The 25,590-nt window shown below is 43.8% G+C and overlaps 1 protein-coding gene across 8 annotated transcripts in view; it reads left to right on the top strand.

Annotated features, from left to right (window-relative positions):
- The window catches only part of LOC138754903 (chloride channel protein ClC-Kb-like), a 75,032-nt gene that overhangs the window by 9,597 nt on the left and 39,845 nt on the right, over window positions 1-25,590 (top strand). For 7 of the 8 annotated variants that reach the window (XM_069919893.1, XM_069919889.1, XM_069919892.1 and 4 more), the window contains 9 exons: window positions 168-296; window positions 783-922; window positions 2,149-2,226; window positions 12,046-12,124; window positions 14,812-14,937; window positions 15,545-15,629; window positions 18,179-18,280; window positions 20,843-20,927; window positions 22,514-22,693. In XM_069919893.1, the coding sequence (XP_069775994.1) occupies window positions 168-296; window positions 783-922; window positions 2,149-2,226; window positions 12,046-12,124; window positions 14,812-14,937; window positions 15,545-15,629; window positions 18,179-18,280; window positions 20,843-20,927; window positions 22,514-22,693 (1,004 nt within the window). The remainder of the gene's footprint in view (window positions 1-167; window positions 297-782; window positions 923-2,148; window positions 2,227-12,045; window positions 12,125-14,811; window positions 14,938-15,544; window positions 15,630-18,178; window positions 18,281-20,842; window positions 20,928-22,513; window positions 22,694-25,590) is intronic. The other variant, XM_069919888.1, reaches the window with a different exon arrangement.

Genomic DNA, 25,590 nt, shown 5'->3' with positions numbered 1-25,590 from the left:
AATTGTTGACGAGGTTTATATAGGTTGGCACAACATCGAACGGGCTGTTTAGGCCGGAATGTTCTACATTAACTGTTTCTCTCTCAGCAGACGCTGCCTGATGTTTTCCCAGCTTGGCTGGCTGATATTAACTTTTTTGCTTTTTTCTCTGGTTTCCCACCTGCCAGCCAACCTCTGGGTCTACGACTCTCTGGATAGATATCGCTATCTCCAGTACTTCTCTTGGGCCCTGTACCACGTCTTCCTCACCATGGTGTCTGCTGGAGTCGCCAAATACCTCTCTCCTCAGGCTGCAGGTATGTCCAATATCCCTCCCTGCCCTCGTTCTCCTCTCCCCTCCCCACCACCACTATCCATTTCCAGGCCATGTATAAAGATATGGAATGCTAAATCCACTCTTCAATTCCAGATTATTTTTTCCCAATTAGCGTGGGGGGGTTTGAAACCCTTCCCTCAGAGTGGAGTTCCCTCACCACCCCTCCCTCAGTATGGAGCTCCCTCTCCACTCCTCCCACAGTGCTGCCCCTCCATCTGCACAGAGCTCCCACTCCACCCCTCCCACAGCACTGAGCTCCCTCTCCACCCCTCCCACAGTGAGGAGCTCCCTCTCTACCCCTCCCACAGTGCAGCACACCAGTGCCTCACCAGTCTATTGTCCGATGCCCCTCTCTCTGGGCTAGTGAGCATGGGATGGAGGGATTAAGGATGGTTGCATTCCCCCCCCCCCCCGTAGCGTGCACGGATAACGGTGCCACGCTGACCTCCACTGGTCTGTCCCTCAGGATCCGGCATTCCCGAGTTGAAGGTCACCCTCCGGGGGGTAACGCTGGATGAATTCTTCACCTTCCGCACCTTCCTGGCCAAGCTGATCGGCGTCACCTGCACCCTGGCGGCCGGGAGCACCATCTTCCTGGGGAAAGTGGTAGGTGGTGAGCAGGGAACAGAAGGTCTTCCTCCTCGGGACTGGATCCCACCCTGTGCCCGAGCAGGAGTGATGCGGGAGATACTCCGTACTCTGGAGAGCTAACATCCGAGAAGGGGGTGGTGAGGGAGCTCCGCACTGTGGAGGGGAGCGGCAAGGGAGCTCCTCGCTGTGGGAGAGGCAATACAACTCGGGCACCTCTTTGGAGCGTAGAAGAATGAGAGGAGACTTAATAGAGGTCTAGAAGATGACGAGAGGCAGAGATAAGGTGGACGGCCAGCGTCTTTTATCCAGGGCTGGAGAAGCAAACACCAGAGGACGTCTGTACAAAGTGAAGGGAGGGTAGTTTAGGGGAGATGTCAGGGGCAAATTATTTAACACAGAGTTGTGGGGGCCTGGAATGCCTGGCCAGGAGTGTTGGTGGAAGCTGGAACATTGGGGGAATTTAAGAGACTCTTTGACACTTGGATGGAAGAAAAATAGAGGGTTACGGGGTAGGGAGGGTGTAGAATTCCCTTTCAGGAACATTGAGGGCCAAAGGGCCTGTACTGTGCTGCAGTTCTATGTTCCATGAACTGCTTTTCCCAGAGGGTGGGGAATCTGTGGAATTCGCTGCCCGTTGAAGCAGTGGAGGCAACCTCAGTAAATCTATTTAAGACAAGGTTAGGTAGATTTTTACATCGTTTGGGAATTAAGGGATGTGGGGAAAAGGCAGGTAGGTGGAGTTGAGCCCATCATCGAATCAGCCAAGATCTTGTTGAATGGCAGAGCAGGGTCGATGGGCCGAATGGCTGACTCCTGCTCCTGTTTCCTATGTTCTCCCTCCCTCCCATTCTCTCCCCTCCCTCTCTCCCCATTCCCTTCCCTACTTGGTCTCTCCCACCACCTCTCTCCCACCCCTCCTGGTCCCTCACTCTCTCACACTCTCTCTCTCTCTCTCTCTCTCTCTCTCTCTCTCTCTCTCTCTCTCTCTCTCTCTCTCTCTCCTTCCCCTTCTTGTTTCCACTCCTCTCTCTCCTCTCTGCCCTTGCACCCACTCCTGCCCCTCCCTCTCCCGCCCCCATTCTCCCCTTCTCTGGACCCTGCCCTCCCCTCTCCCCACGCGTACTAAACCCCCACCACTACCGCCCCTCCCTTCCCACCTCGGACCTCTCCCCTCTCCGCAACAAAGCTGAATCCATCACTGGCAACGTCACCCTGACGGACTTTCCCCTCCTCAATTGCAGGGGCCTTTTGTTCACATGGCAACCATCCTGGCCACGTTACTGGGGAAAGTCATGGTGAAATTTTCAGGTGGTAAAGAGGTAACTGAGGATTGGTGTGATGTTGGATTAATGCAGAGGCATTTGGGTCATTAACCTTCCCTGGTTGTGAAACATGAAAGCCTGCAGACACAGTGACTGTAGTCGAATGCTGGAGGAACTAGCCGATCTCGCAGCGTCCATAGGAGGTAAAGATATTACCGACATTTAGGGTCTGAGCCCTTCCTCAAGGTACAAATAGTCAGAATTAAAGGCTGGGGTGAGAATGGGGAGGGAGGAGTCCAGGCCAACAGACAAAAGGTGTTATTGGATATGTTACGAGGTGAGAATTGATTTTGGCTCTGTGGTAGAGGGAAAGGAGGGGAGAGAATTAGGGGAAGGAGACGGGGGTGGGGATGAAGATGGGGGTGGATTCTAACAGAAGCAGGAGACATCAATGTTAACGCCAACCGGTTGGAGGATGAGGTGTTGTTCCTCCAATTCGCAGGTGGTCTCAGTCTGGCATGAGACCGATTTAATGCTCATCCCTCCTCATCTCCTATCCAGCTAAAGTCAGGCCAGACCCCTCTGTCATGGTACGAGGTTCCTCGGGCCCAAAATGTTGGTAATACATCTTTTCCTTCTGTGGACACTGCAAGACCACTGAGTTCCTCCAGCATCTCTGTGTTTTGACCTCACTCAGGACACCATCTCTCATTTACCACGGTGGAGGCAGAGCCCAAATTATTCTATGTATCTCTTCTCTGCCACCAGCAATGCCAGCATTTATCACCCATCCCTCCTTGCCCGTGAGATCATAGAATCATCAAGTACTACAGAACAGGCCCTTCGGCCCATGATGTTTTGCCAACCCATATATATCTACCAAAAAATAGAAACCCTTTCTACCTTGTAACCCCTCTTAAATCCTTGTGCCTCTTTTAAATGCCCCTAATGTTCCAGCCTCCACCACCATCCCTGGCAATGTATTCCAGGCCCCCACAACTCTCTGTGAGTAAAAAAAACCCTTAACCCCAGTTGACATGGCGGTTAGTGCAACGGCATTACAGCACCAGCGATCAAGTCCAGGAATTGAATCCCACGCTGTCTGTAAGGAGTTTGTACGTTCTTTCTTTGTCTGCATGTATTTTCCCCCGGGCTCCGGTTTCTGCCCATCGTTCAGAATGTACCAGGGTTGTAAGTAATTGGGTGTAATTGGGCAGCATGGGCTTGTGGGCCAGAAGGGCCTGTTACCATGTTTCAACTTCCCTTCCCTCACCCTGTACAGATGTCCTCTGGTGTTTGCTACTCCTCCCCCACCCCCCCCCCCCCGGGAGAAAGGCACTGGCCATCCACCTAATCTATGCCTCCCATAATCTTGTGGACCTCTATTCCCTGGTTCCAAAGAGAAAAGTCCCCACTCTGCTAACCTCACCTCGTAAGACTTACTTTCCAATTCAGGCAACATCCTGGTGAATCTCCTCTGCACCCTCTCCAAAGCTTCCACATCCTTCCTACAATGAGGTGACCAAGACTCAGAACAAATGTAGTCTTACTAGAGACCTCTGGACTTTTGATCTCAGGAAGCCCAGAAGATCAGGAAAAGGGTAACCACATTCTTGTGCTGCTAAGATCAGTCCCACACAGGATCAGATCTTTCAGCCCACGTGTCTGTGCCAAACTAAACTGTCGCTCGTACCTGGCTTCCTTCCATCCCCTTTATATTCCAAGGTCTATCCGGAAGCCTCTTTGATGCCCCTACTCCTGGCACACCCCAGTCTCTGTGCAAACAAATCACTCCCACTAGGGTCTCGTCACCTGAGGGACTGGGCGCAGACCGGGAGATCACTTTACTGGGCACCTCGGCTCTGCCCACTGCAATAGCGTGGATCTCCCAGTGACCGCCCGTTCCAATTCCCCATCCCGCTCTCTTGCTGGGATGTCTGTCCGTGGTCTCATGCACGGCCTGCAAATTGGAGGAACAACACCTCACCTTCAGACTGGTTGGCATTAATATCGACTTCTCCAGTTTACGTTAGCCCCCACCCCATCTATCCCTTCTCATAGTTCTCTCTCTATTCCCTTTCTCTTCTGTCTCCTTTCACAGAGCCAAATACAACCACACACCACCCCCCCACCTTTTCTCTCTCCTGTCCTCTTATCAGATCCAATTAACACCTTTTGTCTGTTGATCTGTTCTTTTCCTCTTTCCATTCTTCTTTTTAATTATACCTTGAAGAAGGGCTCAGGCCCAAAATGTCGCTAATATATCACTTTACCTCCTACAGTCGCTGCGAGACCGGCTGAGTTCATCCAGCTTTCTGTGTTCTTATCGAAATATCTCCCCCCCCCCCAATCTAAAGCATGTCACCTGTGTGACGCTTCTATCGTGGGGAAAAGATTCTGACTGTCCACTCTATCGATGCCACTTGTGATTTCACCAACTCCCATCAGGTCTCCCCTCAGCCTCCAACACTCCAGAGAAAACAAGACAAATCTGTCCGACCTCTCCCGCTAACTCGCGCCCTCCAATCGACGTGATCTGGGGGAGGGGTATCGTTGTCAGAAGAGGGCGCACAAAATCGTTGAGGACCCCCTCCACTCCGCACAGAGCTGCTCCCATTGGGGAAGAGATACAGGAGGATCAGAGCCAGCACCACCAGGCTGAGGAACAGCTTCTTCCCACGGGATACAGTTATGGACCCAGAGGACCCCAAAACCCAGCAGCAATAGATATTCACCAAGACAAATGGTCACTTAAACAAAAGTGGCTTTAATTATCTTTAAACATGAAAATAGAATCAAATTTTAATTTATTACTATTGACTTACTTAACCTAACTTGACCCCCTTCTAATTCTAAGCGCACAAGTGTGAAATGTGTGTGTAAGTTCTGAAAAGTTCTTTGGTTCACACTCCAATCTCACTTCTCACTCCTCCAAGTTTACTGGTTGCAGACAATTTTTAATACTGTGCACAGAATTTAACATGTATAAAGTTCACCAGGCTTTGGTGCTCAAAAGGTAAATGGTTACCTGCTCAGGAAGGTTCTTGTTGATTTTCAGAGAGAGATTTATTGTTCCAGGACATCCACAACTCCACTCCAGTGTCTTGCTTTTTTTTAAACTTTATTTATTCGTTCAAAAAACAAATAATATATGAGATATGTGCCAATTAAACATTTACATGAACATTTTTTTATATATATAGAAGAAAAAGAAAGAAACCCCCCCCTCCCCTTCAGCCAACTCTCCTAAGGAGAGGCATAAAAAGAAAGAAAAAAGAAAGAATATTAAAGAAAATTTTAAATATACATATTAAAATCTAATAATATAAATTGAAATGTAAATATTCTGAGTGTAACAGCCACTTATTAATAAAAAATTTATAATTATCATGTGAAACATATGTAATTTTTTCCATTATTAAACAGTATTTCATCTCATTATGCCATCTATTAATATCAATCATATTTGTATCTTTCCATGTACTAGCAATACATTTTTTCGCTACGGATAAAGCTAAATATACAAAAGCAAGCTGGAACTTATCTAATCCCAAGCCTTTCAGAGGTTGCAAACTACCCAATAAAAATACTGTTGGATCTAAAACTATTTTAATCTTATACAGATATTCTAAAAATGATTGAATTTTCTTCCAAAAAGATTGGAATAACCAAACAGCATGAAAAAAAGTTCCAACCGTATCACCACATCTAAAACATAAATCTGATTCATGAAAACCATATTTATTTAATTTTTCAGGTGTCAAATATAATTGATGTAAAAAATTGTAATTAATCATTGCATAACGTGCATTTATCAATCTAGTTACACTATCATAACAGATATCTAACCAATCATCTTCAGAAAAAATAAAAACAATATCCACTTCCCATTTAATTTTAGATCTATCCCAACCCTTTTTATCCATACCATCCTGAAATATTTGATACATAGATGAAATATAACCTTTCCCTGGAACCTTCATAAGTCTCAAATTTAGTCATTTTAGGTAAAATCATATCTCTACCAAACATACATTTTACCAAAGATCGAATTTGATAATAAAGAAATAAAGAGTTCTTATCAATACCAAAACCTTCCCTCATCTGATTAAAAGATAAAAACTTACCCTCTTTAAAACAATCTCCCAAATTTTTCACACCTTTAAATCTCCAATGCAATAAACTTTGAATATGTATTGAAAAAGAAATAAGTTGATTATTATACAACGGAGTCAAAGCCGATAATTTACCCCTAGAGCCTGTCATTTTATTTTTCTTTATCCATAACTTCATTAAATGTTTTAATATAGGCACATTATATTGTTGTAACAAATTTATATTCCATCTAAACAAAAATTGATGTATTTCAAATTCAGAAATACTTGCCATCTCAATTTTAGCCCAACTAGGAGGCCGTACCAAATCCATCAATGAACTAATAAATTTAAGTTGGGCTGCTTCATAATAATTTTGAAAATGTGGTAAACATAGTCCCCATAACTCATATTTCCAAGTTAATTTATTCAAAGCTACTCTCGAAAATTTACCCCTCCATAAAAACTCCCTAACCACTTTATTCAAATCTTGAAAAAAAATTTTATCAAGTAAATACGGAATAGATTGAAACAAATATTGTATACGCGAAAGATATTCATCTTAACTGTATTTATCCTACCCATTAAATTAATAGGTAAATCTTTCCATTTAATCAAATCAGTTTTAATTTTTTTTATTAACGGAGCATAATTTAATTTATATAAAGATTGATAATTAACATTCAAAATTATACCCAGATATTTAATTCGATCAGTCCACTTCAAATTAATAATATTCTTATAAACTAAATAATCTCCTTCACTTACTGGTAATATTTCAATTTTTTCCCAATTAACTTTATATCCAGAAAGACATCCATATTGTGTTAAACATTCCTTCAAGTTCAAAAGTGACTGAGCTGGATTTATTAAATACACCAATACATCATCAGCAAATAAATTAATTTTATACTCCTCATCTAAAACTTTCATATCTTGTATCTTTGTATTTTGTCTTATCAATTGTGCTAAAGGTTCAATCATTAACGCAAACAAAGCCAGTGATAAAGGACAACCTTGACGAGTTGATCAAGTCAATTTAAAAGATTCCAAAATCAAGCCATTCATCAATACTCTAGCTACCGGTTTACTATTTAGAGCCCTAATCAAACCAATAAAAGAAGGAACAAATTTAAATTTCTCCAAAACTTTGAACAAAAAATTCCATTCAACTCTATCAAATGCTTTTTCTGCATCTAAGGATATCACCATCGGGTGATCTAAAGATTGTCGAAATCTATTAATCAAACTAATCACACGCAAAATGTTATCTGAAGCATATCTATTCTTTATAAAACCTGGTTGATCAATATGAATCAACTTTGGTAAAAATTTAGCCAATCTATTCGCTAATATTTTAGCTATTATTTTATAATCTACATTTAACAACGAAATCAGTCTATATGAAGATACTTTCAAAGGATCTCTATCTTTTTTAGGAATTACTGTAATTAAAGCACTAGAACAAGACTCAGGTAATTCATAATGTTCTCCAACTTGACGTAATACATACCCAAACACTGTAGATAAATCATCATTAAAAAATTTTTTAAATTCTACCGAAAATCCATCATCACCAGGCAAATTACCATTCGGCATTTCCAGCATAGCCATTTTAATTTCCAAATCAGTAAATGGTTCTTCTAACTCCTGTATATCTGCATCCACTAATATTGGTAAATTCAACTGTGATTTAAAAAAAGATCAATCGATCCAGTTTCAGATGTATATAACTTTTTATAAAATTCTCATTAATCTCATGAGGTTTATGTAATAAGAGAATTCCATCTAACAGCATTAATAGTCCTTGATATCTGTTCTTTCTTTAATTGCCACTCCAATACCTTATGTGCTTTCTCTCCCCATTCATAATACCGTTGTTTAGTCCTATTAATCACACATTCAAATTGATAAGATTGCAAAGTATTATATTCCAGTTTCAACCTAGATAATTCTATTTTCTGATCTTCTGTAGCATCTTTCTGAAATTCCTTTTCTAACTCATCGATCTGTTTCTCTAATTCAAGACTCTGATTTAATCGATTCTTTTTTATTTTAGATGTATAACTAATTATTTGTCCTCTCAAATAGGCTTTCATAGCATCCCATAATACAAACTTACTTTGAATAGAATTAGAATTTTCTTTCAAAAAAAATTCAATAAATTCCATATTTTTAACAACATTGTATTAAATCTCCAATGATAAGCCATTTGAATTTTCTCAGAAGTTGCATATGTAAAATATAACAAGGAGTGTTCTGAAATCACCCCACTTTTATATTCTGCTTGTTGTATTTTCCCTTGTAAATGTGCCAATACTAAAAAGAAGTCAATCCTTAAAAATGATTCATGTCTAGATGAATAAAAGGAAAAATCTTTCTCTTTCGGATTAAGATATCTCCATATATCTACTAAATTAAAATCTTTCATCAATGCTTGGACCTGAATTGCCATCTTGGATTTTTTAACTTTCTTCGGAGATTTATCTAATAAAGGTTCCAAAACACAATTAAAATCACCACCAACTAAAATATTATCATTAGCTTGACCCAAACATAAAAATGAATCTGAAATAAATATTTCATCATTTGCATTTGGGGTATAAATATTAAGTAAAGTCAAAAATTCACTAAAAATCTTACAATTCAATTTAAGAATACATCCTGCCTTTTCCTCCATTGATTGTAATTCAAAAGATAAATTTTTATGTATCAAAATTGCCTCACCTTTAGCTCCAGAATTAAATAAAGAATATACATGCCCAACCCAGTCCCTTTTTAATTTCATGCTTTCCTTCACATTCAAATGTGTTTCTTGTAAAAAAGCAATATCAATTTTCATTTTCTTAATATATGCCAAGACTCGCTTACACTTAATCAGACTATTTAATCCTTGAACATTAAAAGTAGCAAACCTCAATTTTGACATATCTACTATTATTACTAAACATCAATAATATCTTTATATAAAAACTCAAATCAATGTATATAGGACCTCCAATAGAAAAAGAATCACAAATTAAAAACTAACTAAAATAAAAAGAAAAAGAAAGAAAAAAAATCCCCCTCCAAAAAAATACTACCAAAAGGTAGTAATCCCCTAAACAAAAATTGGGTGTGGGTCACACACCAGTGGCTGATAACTAGTAAAGAACTTAGTGCAAATCTCTCTCTCCCCAGCCAAACAATCAATAATATCAAAATATCATAATAACAAAACAAAATAGAATAAGAAAATTCTTCTTTACATCCAAAAGATTCCAATCTTGGAGATCCCATTTCAGAAGGAGGTAAACTCTTTCCATTCCCATTTTTCCCATTTCTGCCATTTCTTCTGTTTCCAGAACAACCAGATTTTTCTTTAGGAGATAATGGTGGACTATGTCTTTGTCCTCTTACATCTGGCAATGAATCAGCAAAAATCATTGCTTCATGATCAGTTTCAAAAAACCAAAATTGATAGTCTCTATAAAACACCTTCAACACTGCAGGGTAGCGAAAAGTAGACTTATAACCTTTACACCACAAAACTTCTTTAACTGGATTGAATCGACGTCGACGTTGAATAACCTCTTGACTCAAATCAGGATACAAAAAGACTCTGCTATTCTGAATCAATAATGGGGTTTGTCATTGTCTCGCATTTTGCACTGCAAGTCGAAGCATTGCTTCTCTGTCCAAATAACTCAAACATCGAATTATCAACTCGGTGGTTGACCAGCTGAGGGTGTTCTTCTTAAAGCTCTATGGGCTCTTTCCAGTACCGGTCCCCCACAGAAAAATTCTTGCCCTAAAATTTGCGGGATCCAGTCTTTAAAGAAATGAAGAGGATCTTGTCCTTCTATGCCTTCTGGCAAACCAACAATTTTCACATTATTCCTTCTGCTTTGATTCTCCAAGTAATCTATTTTTCTTTCTAACTCCTTCTCACGTTCTCCTAGTTCTATGACTGATTTTTCCACCTTCAACACTTTTCCCGTGTTAGAAGTTACTTGTTGTTTACAGTCCAAAAAAGCAATCTGAAATTTTTTTAAATTCTTCATAAGATGCATCCACATGTGTCTTAACCATATTTAATTCTGAACTTATACCAGCATTCATTGGAACCATTTCATTCATTTGAGATGTCAACAAAGGTTTTATAACAGCTTGAACAATAGCATTTAATTGCATACATTGTGATTCGGTAAAGCTCAGCTCTGCTCTCTCTGACAAAGTGGCAGAACAAGGTAACTGCAGCTCCTGCTGCAACTCAACAGAAGGCATTTTAAAAGTTTCACTGCGGGTCTGGACTCCCAGCGACAGCACCTCGACTTCCTCAGGTGGTCCCCGCTGGTCTTCTCCCGCATCTCGTTGTTTTTTTCATCAAATCACGAAGAAAAGCTATTTCTTCAGGTTGAAATGCTACCTGATGCATTTCCAACAATGGAGTCGTCTTCCTGTGTGCTCCCTCCGGTGAAATCGAAAGGCTTTCCAAATCAGGATCCACTTCTTGGGAACACGCACCTTCTTCTGGAGAACGGGTAATTCCAGCGCCATCCTTCACGGTGAGCAATAGACCTTTTTTTTCAGCTCCCACAGGCAGTCTTTGAGGTTTAGACAGTGAAGAGATTGAGCCTGGGGCTGTATCAAGTCGTCTAGGCCCCAAATCTTCAGCACTTCAAAAATGTAACTTCTTGTGCACTTGAGGTTTAGTCTTTTTGCCATTAGTGGCCATAATAATTCCTTAATACTTTAAACTAAATTTTAAAAGGTTTAAACTTGAAAACAAAGGGTTACAAAACAGGTACTTAAAAGTCTGGCCAGAGAGGTCGAGATTACACGTCTAGACTCTACACCATCTTGCCATGCCCCCCACTCCAGTGTCTTGCTGAAGAAACTTTCCCCCTCAGGGTTCTCCAGATGATATTCCAAGTGAAACATTAGACAGCCAATCCTCTCCTCTTGCATGAACCACAAGGGCTTTGACCAGGCTGTCTTCAAAAAGTTTGCCAACTCATCCTGTTTCAGTCCCAGCAACTTCTTTCTGGTTGTAACACTGTGAAGTGCTCTCTGTGTGTGTGTCTCTCTCACACATACACACTGAGCCTGAGAGAAAGCCTGTTTGACTCTCTCTGCTTACAAAACCACATGACCCTCTTACAACAGCAAAACTCTCCTGCAGACAATAGTGGCTCCAGCCTGCTCTTTCATTTGTTGCTTTGATAAACAAGAATCCATTAGTGGCGTCTTTTGAGCACTCTTCAAAACTCTTGCAAAAAGGAGTGAGAAGCCAATATATCTCCAGTATTTCAAATAAGATCTGTTTTAAAGTGTTTGCATGTGACATACTCAAACAAACCTTTCCCAATTTATCTCCCCAAAACATTTCCATATACTCTGTACAACACACACACACACACACACCACACACACACACACACACACACACACACACACACACACACACACACACACACACACACACACACACACACACACACACACACACACACACACACACACACCCCTATATAGATGTATAATTTTACTGTATGTCTGGTTGTGTGTCTGTGTGTTTTGCACCAAGGACCAGAGAACACTGTTTCCTCGGGTTGTACTTGTACAATCAGATGATAAATAAACTTGAACTTAACCCAGGCCGCATCCTGTTAAACCTTTTCTGTGCCCTTTCCACGGTCCCCACATCCTTGCCCAGTACTCCGAGTGCATTCAGTAAACATTGCTTACTGGCTGAAGTGGCGGCTCTCTCATGATATTCCCACCCTCTGCCTTCTTGCAGAATAAAGGACGCAAATACGAAATGTTGATTGCGGGCGCGGCGGTCGGCGTTGCTTGCTGCTTTGTGGCACCTGTTGGAGGTGAGATCATTCCGACCTGCCCAAACCAAAATGTATCCATCTTGTATTTTAAAAAAATGTATAAACAGTGAAACCGCTGGTATCTGAAATTCAAACAACTTACAAAACAAATACAGAAAATAAACAGGTAGAAAACTGGTGCCTCCTGGCGGTCAGTTCACCAATCCATGCAACACACAATCTCAAGCAACCAGAAAATTCACTTATCAGGCATATGCCAATCCCCATTGGATTTTACTGTATTCCTCTTCTGGGAAGTGAGAATCGAGATGAAGTTATTTTGGAATTATGGTGATGTGTGTAGACACATGCGCACACAGACACATGCATAATCACATGCAAACACACACACACACACACACACACACACACACACACACACACACACACACACACACACACAAAGCTGAACACATTACTTGCTAAAAATCTCAGAGTCGTACAGGTTAGAAAGAGGCCCTTCACCCACCAGGTCCCTGGTGGCCATTAATGGAAAAGCAGGTGATGTTGACAAAACCTGGAGGCTTTGGAAGGATTTAGATCAATGAGGAGATTGGGCAGAGAAGTGGCAAATGAACTATAATGTGGGTCATGGTCTCTAGAAAAAAAAAATAAACAGGCAGATTATTTTCCAAATGGGGAGAAAATTGAAAATACCCAGATGCAAATAGTCCTGGGAGTCCTCGTACAGGACGGCCTGAAGGTGAACTTGTAGGTTGAGTTGGTAGTGAAGAAGGCGAATGCGACGCTGGCATTCATTTCAAGAGGAATAGAATACAACAGCAGGGTTGTGATGTTGAGGCTTTATAAGGCCCTGGAGAGGCCTCATGTGGAGGATTGTGAGCAGATTTGGGCTCCTCGTTTAAGAAAAAATGTGCTGATATTAGCGATGGTTCAGAGGAGGTTCACATGGATGATTCCGGGAATGAAAGGGTTATCATATGAGGAGGTTTAACAGGCCTGTACTCGTTGGAGTTTAGGAGAGCGAGGGGTATCAGATGCTGAGTACAAATGAACTCAGTGACAAAACATTTTTAGATCAGTTAAACAGATAGACAACTTCAAGCTGAACACAAAGGTAACTTTAGATTTGCTGCATCACGTAGGAAGTTGGAGAAACATTAAATTAACTTTGATTGAATTTAGCATGTTAAATCGCATAATGACACTGACACTTTGCGTTAGATCAACTGACCTAAAAATATTTTGCCGTTGATTTTTGTTTGTACTTGGCACCTGATGCCTCTCATGTCAGTGTCCAACAATAGTCGGCCGGCATCAATGCATTCCAGCCCTCATCAATGGATTTCCACGGTTGCAATGTCCTGGTGGAAACCTTTCACAGTGTTCTTCACTGTCGGCACCGAGAACAGCCGGGAGGACGTCCAAGTGTGAATGCAGAAAATTAATTTTCAAAGACATGTTGCACTTCATGGTTTTGTTTGCTTGAAATAGACTTAAAATATGACAGGAAATCACAAAAAATGGGTTATAGCTAAACAACGGTACGTGATAGGAAAATTTGAATGTGATTTTTGTGATCAGCAGTCCAAAATCCATAAAGTACACCCAAAAGTGTTCAGGAGGCAAAATCGTAGTCCAGAGCAATCAGAAAAGATTGCCACAAATTGGAAAATTCACTGTTCATTCCATAACATTGCCAAGTGTCCTAAGGGAAAAATAAATAATGCTGTTGGTACACACCTTACGGGGGTGCAGACACAGCGCTGCTCCGCAGGGTCCATCTTCCCAGTCCGACTGCTGACCAGGCTTTAAATGGCACATTAAATGAGCTGACGGTGGTTTATTTTACATGTGGACAAGCCTTCAGGGCCCGGATTGGCCTCACCAGTCACCTCCAGACCCACAGCCACTAACCTTCCATTTCACTTTGAAGTCATGGTCATCTTCGACCACGAAGGATGAACAAAATTTTAAAATCCCACAACCGCGGAGTCAGCGGCCAAGATGACGGTGCCTGTGATTGGCAGCAGCCTTGAGGGGTGGCAGTCTCTGAAGAAGCAGTGGAATGTCGCAGGGCACCAGGAAAATAGGAGAACTTCCCCTTCCCCCTCCCCCCACCATTTGAGAAGGAGAGGCAGAGGAGACAACCCTACAGGACAGTGACCACGGCGGCGGACCAGCAAAGGACTCTGCGGCTGAGGGACACGCAGGCTGTTGGTGACTCAAGGCGAGGAACCCATACTGGCTACAGACTGCTGGGATATCAGGTCTCAGAACTGGGACATGAGAGGGCGCTGAAGGCTTCCTGATCATGCTGAGGTTCAGATCTGGAGCTTGGGTTGCTGATGGATCTGACTCTGGCTGGGGGAGCGCTGGAGGCAAATCCGCGGACAGTCGGTAGACTCTGGGGGATCTCTCTTTTGTTTCTCTTTCTCTGACCGTAAGGGACACCGGGCAATTTCTGCGGATGGCGAATCTGTCTGCCCTAATGGTAGACTAAAGGAAATTTTGTGTAATGTCACATTTTCATTTTGTTACATGACAATAAAATAATCTTGAACCTTCTGGTTTACACTGGGGCTTACAGTCGCTATGGAATGGTGGGACAGGCTAGAGGGGCCAAATAGCTTGCTGCTGCTCATGCTTCCTTTCGAATTGTCTCTCTGTGCCATGCTCAGAGTTGTTTGATCGCTCTGTCATTTTCCCCCACCCCCTGTCCCCAGGTGTCCTGTTCAGTGTGGAGACAACTGCTACCCACTTTGCCGTGCGGAATTACTGGAGAGGGTTCTTCGCTGCGACTTGTGCTGCTTTGATGTTCCGACTCCTAGCCGTGGTGAACAACGAGCATGGTACCATCACCTTAGATATGGGGTAGAGCCACCACAGGTGTGGCAGCACCACAGTAACACCATCCATTACCCTGTTCTCTGCCTCCATACCTGGCTTCGGGGTGTATGTGTGTGAGTGTGAGCTCGTGCGCGTGGACACGCACGTGAGTGGATCGCTGCATGAGACGGGAACTGCTCCACCCAAGACCTCATGAAACCACTGAGGGTCATGAACATTGCTCAGACAATCGCTCACCCCACACCCCCCCACCATGAACCCCATCCTCACTTCCCACCCACCTTGGAAAAGCAGCCAATATCTTGAAAGACTTATCCCACCCTGGCCACACACTCTTCAACCACTCCCCCCTCCATCCCATCACAAAGTGTGTGAGATCATGCACTCCCAGATTCAAGGAAAGTTTCTTCCCCACAGCTGTTGGACCCTCAAATGGGTAAAATAATGCTGCCTTTGATCTAAGTGAAGTGATCTCCGTCTGTAACTCTTCTTACCTGCTGTACTATGTATAGGATACCTAGCAGCAATGCTCGCAAAACAAACTTTTTCCCTGTACTTTGATAAATGTGATAATAACCTTGATCTCTTTGACTCTGCTGCTCCCCACAGAGACCGTCGCTGTCCTTTTCAGCACCAACTGGAGGGTGGAGTTCCCCTTTGACCTGCCCGAGTTCCTCTCGTTCGCCCTCCTTGGGTAAGGTGGCAGTGCATTCATGAAGGTAGAGCAAAACTGGAGGGTCCCGAAAGGCTTAACGGCACAGGTTTGGGCACAGAGACTGCCGTCTGGCTGGAGAGGTAGTGGCAGGCCACCAGCCAGTGGAGTTCCGTGGGGATCTGTTCTGGGACCTCCCCCCCCCCTCCCTTTGTGATTTTGTTTTTAATAATTGACCGAACCAGAAGGATGGGTCAGTAAGTTTGCGGATGATTTGGGGGTTGGAGGAGCCGTGGATGGTGCTGAAGGTTGTCATAGGTTGCAAAAGGATATAGGTAGGATGCGGAGGTGTGTGGAGAAAGGGCAGATGGAATTCAATCCAGATTAAGTGTGAGGTGATGCATTTTCAGATTTCAGATAAATTGTCAGAGTACATCAATGACATCACATACAACCCTGAGATTCTTTTTCTTACGGGTGCGCAAGAATTACGACTCATTGGAAGTGCAAAATAAAGCTGTACAGAAGGTAAATGTAAACAAAGAACTGTAAACAGATAATGAATGTAAACAAACTGACTGTGCAATACAGAGAGAACAAAGAAAATCAATAAAGTGCACAAGTAAGAATCCTTAAATGAGTCTCTGAGTTTGTCATTGAGAAGTCTGACAGTGGAGGGGGAGCCACTGTCCCTGAGCCTGGGGGTGCGAGTCTTGTGGCCCCAATGCCTCATTCCTGATGGCAGCAGTGAGGACAGAGCATGTGCTGGGTGGTGTGGAATCCCTGATGATCGCTGCTGCTCTCCCACGGCAGTGTCCCCCCCCATAGATGTACTCAATAACGTGAGAGGGTTTTGCCTGTGGCATCCTGGGCTGCGTCCACTACCTTTTGGAGGGGTTTCTACTTGGGGGTATTGATGTCCCTGTACCAGACCGTGACACAGCCGGTCAGCACCCTTTCCGTCACACCTCTGTAGAAATTTGCCAGGGTGTCATGCCAAACCTCCACAAAGTAGAGGAACTGACTTGCTTTCTTCATCTTGTAACATAACATAACATAACAATTTACAGCACGGAAACAGGCCATTAGGCCCTTCTAGTCCGCACTGAACCAAACACCACTCTCTAGTCCCACCTCCCTGCACAATGCCCATAACCCTCCATCTTCTTCTCATCCATATACCTTTCATGATGGCCACCCAAATTGATTGGACAGTAAAGAAGGCTTATGGGATGCTGGGCTCCTTAATATAGGTAGGCTAGAGGAATGGGCGAGCACGTGGTTGGTGAAACATAACACAAAAAGATGAGGTCAATCTCAGTTGATTAAAAAAATTTCATTCAAATGGTGAGAAGTCAAAAGTTTTCAGAGGGATGTCTTTGCATAAACAACTAAAAACTAATATACAGCAAGAAATGAGGAAGGCAAATGGTACTTTGGTACTTATTGCAAGAGGATTTAAGTATTAGAAATGACTTTTTGGAATTACAGCAAAACCCCTAGTATCTGGAATTCAAGCAACAGGCAAGGAAAAATCAAGGAATATAAATTTTAAAAATTAAAGTAAGTAAGTGTAGCCGACCGCTACAAAGAAACACACACACACAGTGTGGCAGGTTAAGCTCATGCCTTTATTAGGGCTGGAAAGGTTACTTTTATACTGTTCAAGTTCCCGCTGTTTTTGCTGATTGACAGAGTCAGCCATATGAATAACAATAGCGGATGGGAACGTCCATGCACATGAGTGCCCTTCTTTCCCAGCCTGTTTCTCCTGAGTTAGCTGGGCAGCTTGACCAACGCCATTTTAGGGCTGTTGGTCTGATGCTGCCCCAGCTTCTACTCCCGCTGGTTCGTTGTCCTGGGAGTCGCTTTAGCAATCTCTGTCCGCGTCTGCTGCTGCGCGATGTGCTGGCCCGATATCCGCAATTGCAGGCCGCCACATAAGTATAAAATAAGAGGTAAAGAAAAATGTAAGTTTAAAGTTGTAGAAATAAAGGTTCCCTGAAGTTACATAAACCTTTTGTGAAGATGGGAGCAGATATTCAGCCAGCAGAGGGATGGCCTCGGTCGGGCTTTGCTCATAGCAGCTGTTTGAATAAAGTTGTGTGAAACAGCGATCGCCCAGGATGAAGAGCTGGTCAATGCCGCTCATCGTTTGGGTGACTCTCTGAAAGTGTCTCCTTATCTCTGCTTTAGTAAGAGTCACCCCCGGTCAGAGGTTTTACCTTGGAGTAATTACCTATAATGTTATTGTCGCCTTTTGGAGAGGTTCATGGAGGGGCAGGAACCTGCAGATGGAGCGACAATTAAATGTTTTCAAAAAACGTGGCTGAAAATAAAGTAAAATGGTTTGATATACTTATATATTCAAGTAAGTAAAGTTAGTTCTGTGTAAGTACAGTGTAGTATTTTTGTCTTTTAAACTGATATTCTTAATGCAGTTGTATTAGTTAGGCATTGTCTCAAACAACCAGAAAATACACAAAAATCTACCAGTTCCCACAGGTGCCAGATACTGGATTTACTGGTTTTACTGGATATAGAACCCTGTGTGGGCCTGCCAACTTAACTCATAACTTACACTGTTCCAGGGTCATCTGTGGCTGCCTCTGTTGTCTCTATCTCTTCTGCCACAGGAATCTCACAATGTTCTTGACCAACCACGGGAAGATCTCCAAATTCATGGCCAATAAGTGAGTATCTACGGGTAAAATCGAGAGGGTAAATGCAAGCAGGATTTTGTTCCTGCTGAGGTTATGTGAGACAAGAACTAGGGCGTAGTGGTTGGTGCCACGTCATTATAGTGCCAGCAATTGGAAATGGGGTTCAAATTTGCGCTGTCTGCAAGGAGTTTGTACCTTTTCCCCGTGTCTGTGTGAGTTTTCCCCAGGGGCTTCAGTTTCCTCCCTCTGTTCGAAATGTACCGGGGGTTGTAGGTTAATTGGGTGGACTCATGGGCCGAAATGGCCTGTAAATGCACTGTACATCTAAATTTTTGAAGGGAACATTTCTTCATGCAGTGGGAGTGTGGAACGGGCTGCCAATGAAGTGGTGAATACAAGCTCAGTTTTATATTTAAAGAAAATTAAGGCAGGTACATGGATGGGAGGGGTATGGCAGATTATGGTCCAGATACAGGTCAATGGGATTAGTTTGAATAGCAGTTCAGCACAGACTAGATGGCCGAAGGCCCTATTTCAGAGCTGTAATATTCTATGGTTTGGTGTTGGGTCCTTTGTTGTTCATCATTTATATTAATGATTTGAATGACAGGGTGGTAAATTGGGTAAGTAAATATGCGGATGATACAAAAATAGGGGGAGTTGTGGATAGTGAAGAGGGTTTTCATGGACTACAGAAGGATTTGGACTGTTTGGAAAAGTGAGCTGAAAGGTGGCAGATGGAGTTTAATGTAGATAAGCGTGAGATGCTTCATTTTTGGAAGAATAACCAAAATAGGATGTATGCAGTGAAGGGGAAGGTATTGAGGAATTCTGAGGAACAGAGGGATCTTGGAATAACAGTTCAGTGTTCCTTGAAGGTGGATTCCCATGTAGATAGGGTGGTGAAGAAGGCTTGTGGTATACTGGCCTTTATAAATCATAGCATAGAATATAGGAGCTGGGAGGTGATGTTGAGACTGTTTAAGGCTTTGGTGAGGCCAAGTTTAGAGTATTGTGTGCAGTTCTAGTCTCCAAATTATAGGAACGATATCAATAAGGTTGAGAGGGTGCAGAGAAGATTTACTAAAATGTTGCCTGGATTGCAATATCTTGAATATGGAGAAAGATTGAGTAGACTGGGTCTTTATTCGTTGGAGCGTAGAAGGTTGAGAGGGGATTTGATAGAGGTATTTAAAATTATGAAGGAAATAGATAGCGTATATGTGAATAGGGGAGATTGATATAAGGGGTCATAAGTTAAGGGTTGGGAGAAAAACTTTAGGAGTAATATAAGAGGATGCTTCTTCATTCAGAGAGTGGTAGCTGAGTGGAATGATCTACCGGAAGAGGTGGTTGCAGCAGGGTCAATTTTGTCATTTAAGAGGAGGTTGGATGAGTACATGGATGTGAGGGGGTTGGAGGGTTATGGGCAGGGAGCAGGTAGGTGGGACTAGTGGAGTTTCACTTAAATGAGGGCGGACTAGAAGGGCCGATATGGCCTGTTTCCGTACTGTATATGGTTCTATGGAGTAGTTAGGAAGAAGAACAGCTCCTCCCTTTGCCAGAGCGACCCATAACAACCTCTTCCTCATTTCCCTCTCTCTTGTCCTAATAACTTCAAGGACAGGAAAGATTTCCTGTTAATGTTCTTCACAAGCTCCTCCTCAGATGCGTCCACTCCTGACTTTTGGTTAACCAACTTTTAACCCAGACTTCGAAGTAAAATGTTGACCTTAAAGCAGTCATCTCTGTTCCATGTAGAACATGGATCCACTCCACACACACCTTCCCCTCTCCTTCCCACTCTGCCTTCCACAGGGACTGCTTCTTGCGGGACTCCCTCATCCTCTCCATCATTCCTACTGATTGCCTATCTCTGAGATAGCTGGAAATCATATCCACACTTCCTCCCTCACCACCATTCGGGGCCCCGAACAGCCCTTCCAAGTGAAGCAACACTTCCCTTGTGAATCTGCAGGGGTCGTCTACTGCATCTGGTTCTCCTGTGGTGGCCCATCTCTACATCGTAGAGACTGGGCGCAGACTGGGAGATCACTTCATTGGGCACCTCGGCTCCGACTGCCGCAATAACAGGGATCTCTCACTGGCTGCCCATTTCAATTCCCACACCGGCACGTCTGCCCGTGAAACCACCCGCAAATTGGAGGGTCACCTAATATTCTACCCAGGCTCCCTCCAATCTGATGGCATTAACATCAACTTCTACAATTTCAGTTAGGCCCCTTCCCTCTCCCTTCTCCCCCCTCTCTCTCTTCCCATCTCCTTCCTTCCAGCTCCCCTCTCCCTTCCCTCCCCTATCACTACTCAGCTGTTTTCTCCTCTGCCCTCCCTCCCATGTCCACTTGTGACCTCTTGCCCTGTGCACCTACCCTTGCCCCTTCTTCCCGTCTGTCCTCTCCTCCCCCTACCCCACCACCTTCTTTAATTCAGGTGCCTGCCTGCTTTATGCTCTCACCTTGAAGAAGGGTTCAGGCCCGAATCGTCCATTACATTCCTTTGCTTCCGATAGACGCTGCGTGACCTGCTGAGTTACTCTGGCACTTTTTGTGATTTGTATCTCTGTTCCCGCAGCAAGATTCTCTTCGCAGGCTTCGTGGCTCTCGTGTTGGCAAGCGTGACATACCCACACGGAGTGGGGCAGTACATTGGTTCGAGGGTGAGTCACGAGCTCACTTCCAACCCTGCATCCATACAATCCTTGGCCCTGGCTGGCTTCCTTGAGGCTTTTAATCCCCTCAGATTATCATGTTGCCTCAAGAAATTAAATAGACTGGGGCAATGGTGTCATAATGATGGTAAAATGTTTAACATTTAATCAGAATCAGAATTTATTGTCGTGAAGAAGTCACGAAATTCGTTGTTTTGCAGCAGCGTCAAAGTGCAAAACATTCATATAAACCACCTTAAAAATAGTGCATGAAATGACAAAGTGAGACGGTGTCTGTGGTTCATTGTCCGATCAGGAATCTGATGGCAGTGGTGGGGGGGTGGGGAGGGGGGGGAAGAAGCTGTCCTTGTGCCGCTGGGTGCTTGTCTTCAGGCTCCTGGACTTCCTTCCCAATGGTAGCAGAGTGAAGAGGGCGTGACCTGGGTGGTGAGGGTCCTTGAGGAGAGAGGCTGCTTTCTTAAGGCACCACCTCTTATAGATGTCCTTGGTGAAGTCTGGTGCCCATGATGTCGCAGGCCGAGTTAACAACTCTCTGGAGTTTTTTCTTGTCCTGAGCGTTGGCGCCTCTGTACCAGACAGTGGTGCAACTGGCCAGAATGCTCTCCACAGTCCACCTGTAGAAGTTTTCAAGAGTCTTCAGTGATGTATCACATCTCCTCAAACTCCTCACAAAGTATAGCTGCTGGTGATGTTTCTTTGTGATGTTACTATTAAAATTAGTAGAACATTTTCCTCACTTACTTAAAAAATATTTTGACATACAGCACAGTAACATGCCATTTCAGCCCATGAGTTCGTGCCACCCAATTAACACCCAATTGACTTAGAACCCCTGTACATTTCGAACAGTGGGAGGAAACTGGACCCCCCCGGAGCAAAGCCTTTGCAGACACGGGGAGAATGTGCAGACTCCTTACAGACAGCACGGGATTCAAACCCCGGTCCTGATCACTGGCACTGTAACAGCATGGCGCTAACTGCTACACCAACTGTGCGGCCCTAACCCTCACTGAGAACCAGCAGATGCAACCAACCATATTTCCCTCTTCTATCCTTGGTGAAATCAATCAATGCAGAACCAGTAATTTAAAGCAAACTTTAAAAATTTGCTTGCTTATTCATCCTTGAAGCACCATGAAGTGAGAACATCTGAGAGTTTAACAGTCCTGTGCTAAAATTACTGTTGAAAGACCTCTCTGGCCCTGAAAAGCCAATTTTCTATGTATGGATTTTCATTCCCTTGGAATAATCATTGTGTACTCTCTGCCTTATTAATGGTGACACGGTGAGAGTAGCAGTTAGTGCAATACTGTTACAGCGCCTGCGACTGGGTTCAAATCCAGCACTGTCTGTAAGAAGTTTGTACAATCTCCACGTGTCTGCGTGGGTTTCCTCTGGATGCTCCGGTTCCCTCCCACTGTTCAAGATGTATCAGTGGTTGCAGGTCAATTGGGCAGCACAGACTCATGGGCCAGAAAGTCCTGTCACCAAGCTGTGTGTTTACATTTAAAATTTTAGAGAGGGCCCCAGCCGAGGTAATGTCATTTTTAAGCCTAAACTCCTTTTGGCTTCAGCTCTCCATGAAGGAACATCTGGAAACATTCTTCGACAACCGGACATGGGGTTCTGATGAGCAGGTGTTGAGGAACAGCACCTGCCAACCTCCCTTCCCGACTTACGACGAGAAGTGGCTTCAATGGACTCATCCTAGACTTTCCTCTTTGGAAATGCTGGCCTTTTTCATCATAGTCAAGGTAATCAATTCCCTTTCTCTCCATCAGGAAGTCTCTGAAATCATAGCGCCGAATGAGGCCATTTGACCCATCGTGTCCCTTTTGGCCAACCTTATTGGTGCTTAGCCCTGTTACTCAGCATTAGGCCAGGGACTGGCCTATGGATGTAGAAGCACACCTTAGTCCTCTCTTTGCCTACCTGTCTTCTCTGTTCTCTCTCCCTTTTCCCTTGTCTCCTTTCCTCCAGCTCTCCACCCCCCCTTTCCATTCACAGAGCCATCCCCCCTTCCCCCACTTACTGGTATGTCCTCCCTCCCTTCTCCACCTTTAACCTCCTGCCTGTGGGACCGTGTTCCTCCCCTTGCCCCTCCCTGTCACTATTTTGTTCGGGTGCCTGCCGACATTTTCCTCACACCTTAATGAAGTGCTCAAGCCTGAAACGTTGGTGATGTATCTTTACCGTTGCTATATGAAGTACAATCTACGATGTCTGTTGAAGATGCAGCTATGCTGAGCAGGGTGCATCTCTAGGATGTAGGATCATGGCCAGCCCAAGATTGTGCTGGCTGGCGAACTCTCCATTAGCCACTGTGACAGAAGGGCTCTGAAAAAGAGGGACAAGGACTCTATGAAGAAACCCCTTGCTGCCTGTCACGTTGACCATTGCCCGCTGTCTGCCCTAGCCTCCAATCACATGGCCTGGTGACACACCAGTCTGTCTCCTCCTTCGAGAATGCACATAGGGCTGGCCGAGAGGGCAAAAGGAGATGGAGGAAGAACCGTGACACAACAGCACCAAACCCAGAACAGAATTTCCCTCGCAGCCGTTGCGGCCAGGCATATCCGTCCCCCATTGGCCTCGTCAGCCACCACCCAGCCTGCAGCAGTCATTGTCAGCTCCCTTTCTAAATCTTTGTTCGCAAAGCACTTCGCAAAGCCAAGCCATGATGAAGTTCACTGTTCGACCTGCTGAGTTTCTCCAGCATTGTGTTTTTACTTTTACCTTTACCTCTATCACTCTTTTGTCCAATATCCAATTGGGCCCTCCCTTGCCCCCACTTTTCATGCTTGATATTTCCGCATCCCATCCTAGCCTTGAAGAAGGTGATGCATTTTGGAAGGACAAACCAGAAGGCTGAGTACAGGGTTAATGGTTGGATACTTAAGAGTGTGGGTGAACAGAGGGACCTTGGGGTCCAAATCCATGCATCCCTCAAGGATGCCGGGCAGGTTAAGAAGGCCTATGGAATGCTGAGCTTCACTAAGAGGGAAACTGAGGTCAAGAGTCAGGAGATTGTGTTGCAACTCTCTGGTGAGACCACACAATTGTGCTCAGTTCTGATTGCCTCATTATAGGAAGGATGCAGTGCTGTAAACGGTTATATGGTTATATGTGGAAGCTGTGGAGAGGGGGCAGAGGAGATTCACCAGGATGTTGCCTGGATTGGGAAACAAGTCTTTATGAGGCAAGGTTAGCATTTTCCACAGCTTCTTCCAACCTTGCCACAATGCACTCAGCTACATGCCTGTGGAGGTTGTTGAGGGACGAGGAGGTTATGCCAAACTTCCTCGGCATTCTAAGGTATTGGTGTGCTTTCTTGACTATTGCATGGACCTTCATGGTTCAGGTCAGGTCATTGGTAATTAAAAACACGATGCTGGAGAAACTCAGCAGGTCAAACAGTGTACTTTATATAGCACTTTCAAGCCTGAAATGTTGGTTATGTATTATCTTTGCTGCACAGATAGCCCCCGACACAGTTTTTCAAAGTAACAATGGTAGAATCCATACTGTACTTCGAATTTTGGTTAAGCTATGTTAGAAATTAAAGTACCTTTAAAGAAATTGCTCGAGACAAAAATTGAGAACAAAGAACATTTATTACTACAACAATGCAAAGTTGGGTGCTTCCCCTTACCCTGGGAATACACACACATACTGGGGCTCACCCAACTTTTATACAGTCAATTTCAGTATCAGAATGCCCTCCCCCTTACATTCTTCTGCCCCCTGGATGGGTTTGGCATAGGTAATCCTTCCTGCCTACGTGCAGTTTCAGTACACTTGGAGGACCAGGGGGTATCCTGTGGGTGCCCCATCATGTCATTGTCCTTATTCACACCTTCCTGATTCTCTGGGCTACAGTCTCTTAATATGCAGAGTTGACTCATTCTATCTAGGGTTGGCTAATTTCATATGTATAAATCTGTGTATGGTTAGCTAATTAGAAATGTATGACTTGGTACTTCTGTCCAGGGCTAGGAGACCCTTATCTGATCCAGACTACCTCAACTTCCTACATTCTATTGTACCTTACCATTCCTTATCTTAGTCCTATGGTCTTGTCACAAAGGATAGAAGATTCTTATGTTAATCGTGCTGACTCTGCTTTCCTGCATCCTAAGCCCCAAACTTATCCTGTTTGAACTGGTTTCAGCCATTTTACTGATGAACTTTAGTTTCTTCCATGTTCATAATTTTAGATCAATTTTCCCATCTCTCACAGCTATGATGTTCAGTGTCTCCCCACAGCCCTCTAGCAGTCCCCACAGTGATCCACTCACTCCCCATTGCCCATTTTTGACAACGGTATTTTTGACTTACAATGGGAGTGCCAGAATGTAATCCCATCATAAGTTGAGGACTATCTGTATAAAATACACTGTTTAACCTGCTAGGTTTCTCCAGCATTGAGTTTTTACTTCAACCTCGGTATCTGCAGACTTTCGTGTTTTACATCAGATCATTCACTCCCTGAAAAGTCCTATCAAATGATCAAAAGTTTTCACCCATCTGAACCAGTTAAAACCCTGATATTATTTTTGCAGAAGACTACTTTAGGCTACGAGGTCCCAAGGTAAGCCAGGTTTTTCATTCCAATTTCAACTCCAAATCACGAGGGGTAGCTATAAAATAA

This window comes from Narcine bancroftii, chromosome 2 (genome assembly GCF_036971445.1).
Source record: "Narcine bancroftii isolate sNarBan1 chromosome 2, sNarBan1.hap1, whole genome shotgun sequence".
Taxonomy (NCBI): Eukaryota; Metazoa; Chordata; class Chondrichthyes; order Torpediniformes; family Narcinidae; genus Narcine; species Narcine bancroftii.
Note: the sequence above shows the minus strand (reverse complement) of the source record. Positions and strands in the feature narration are given on the sequence as shown.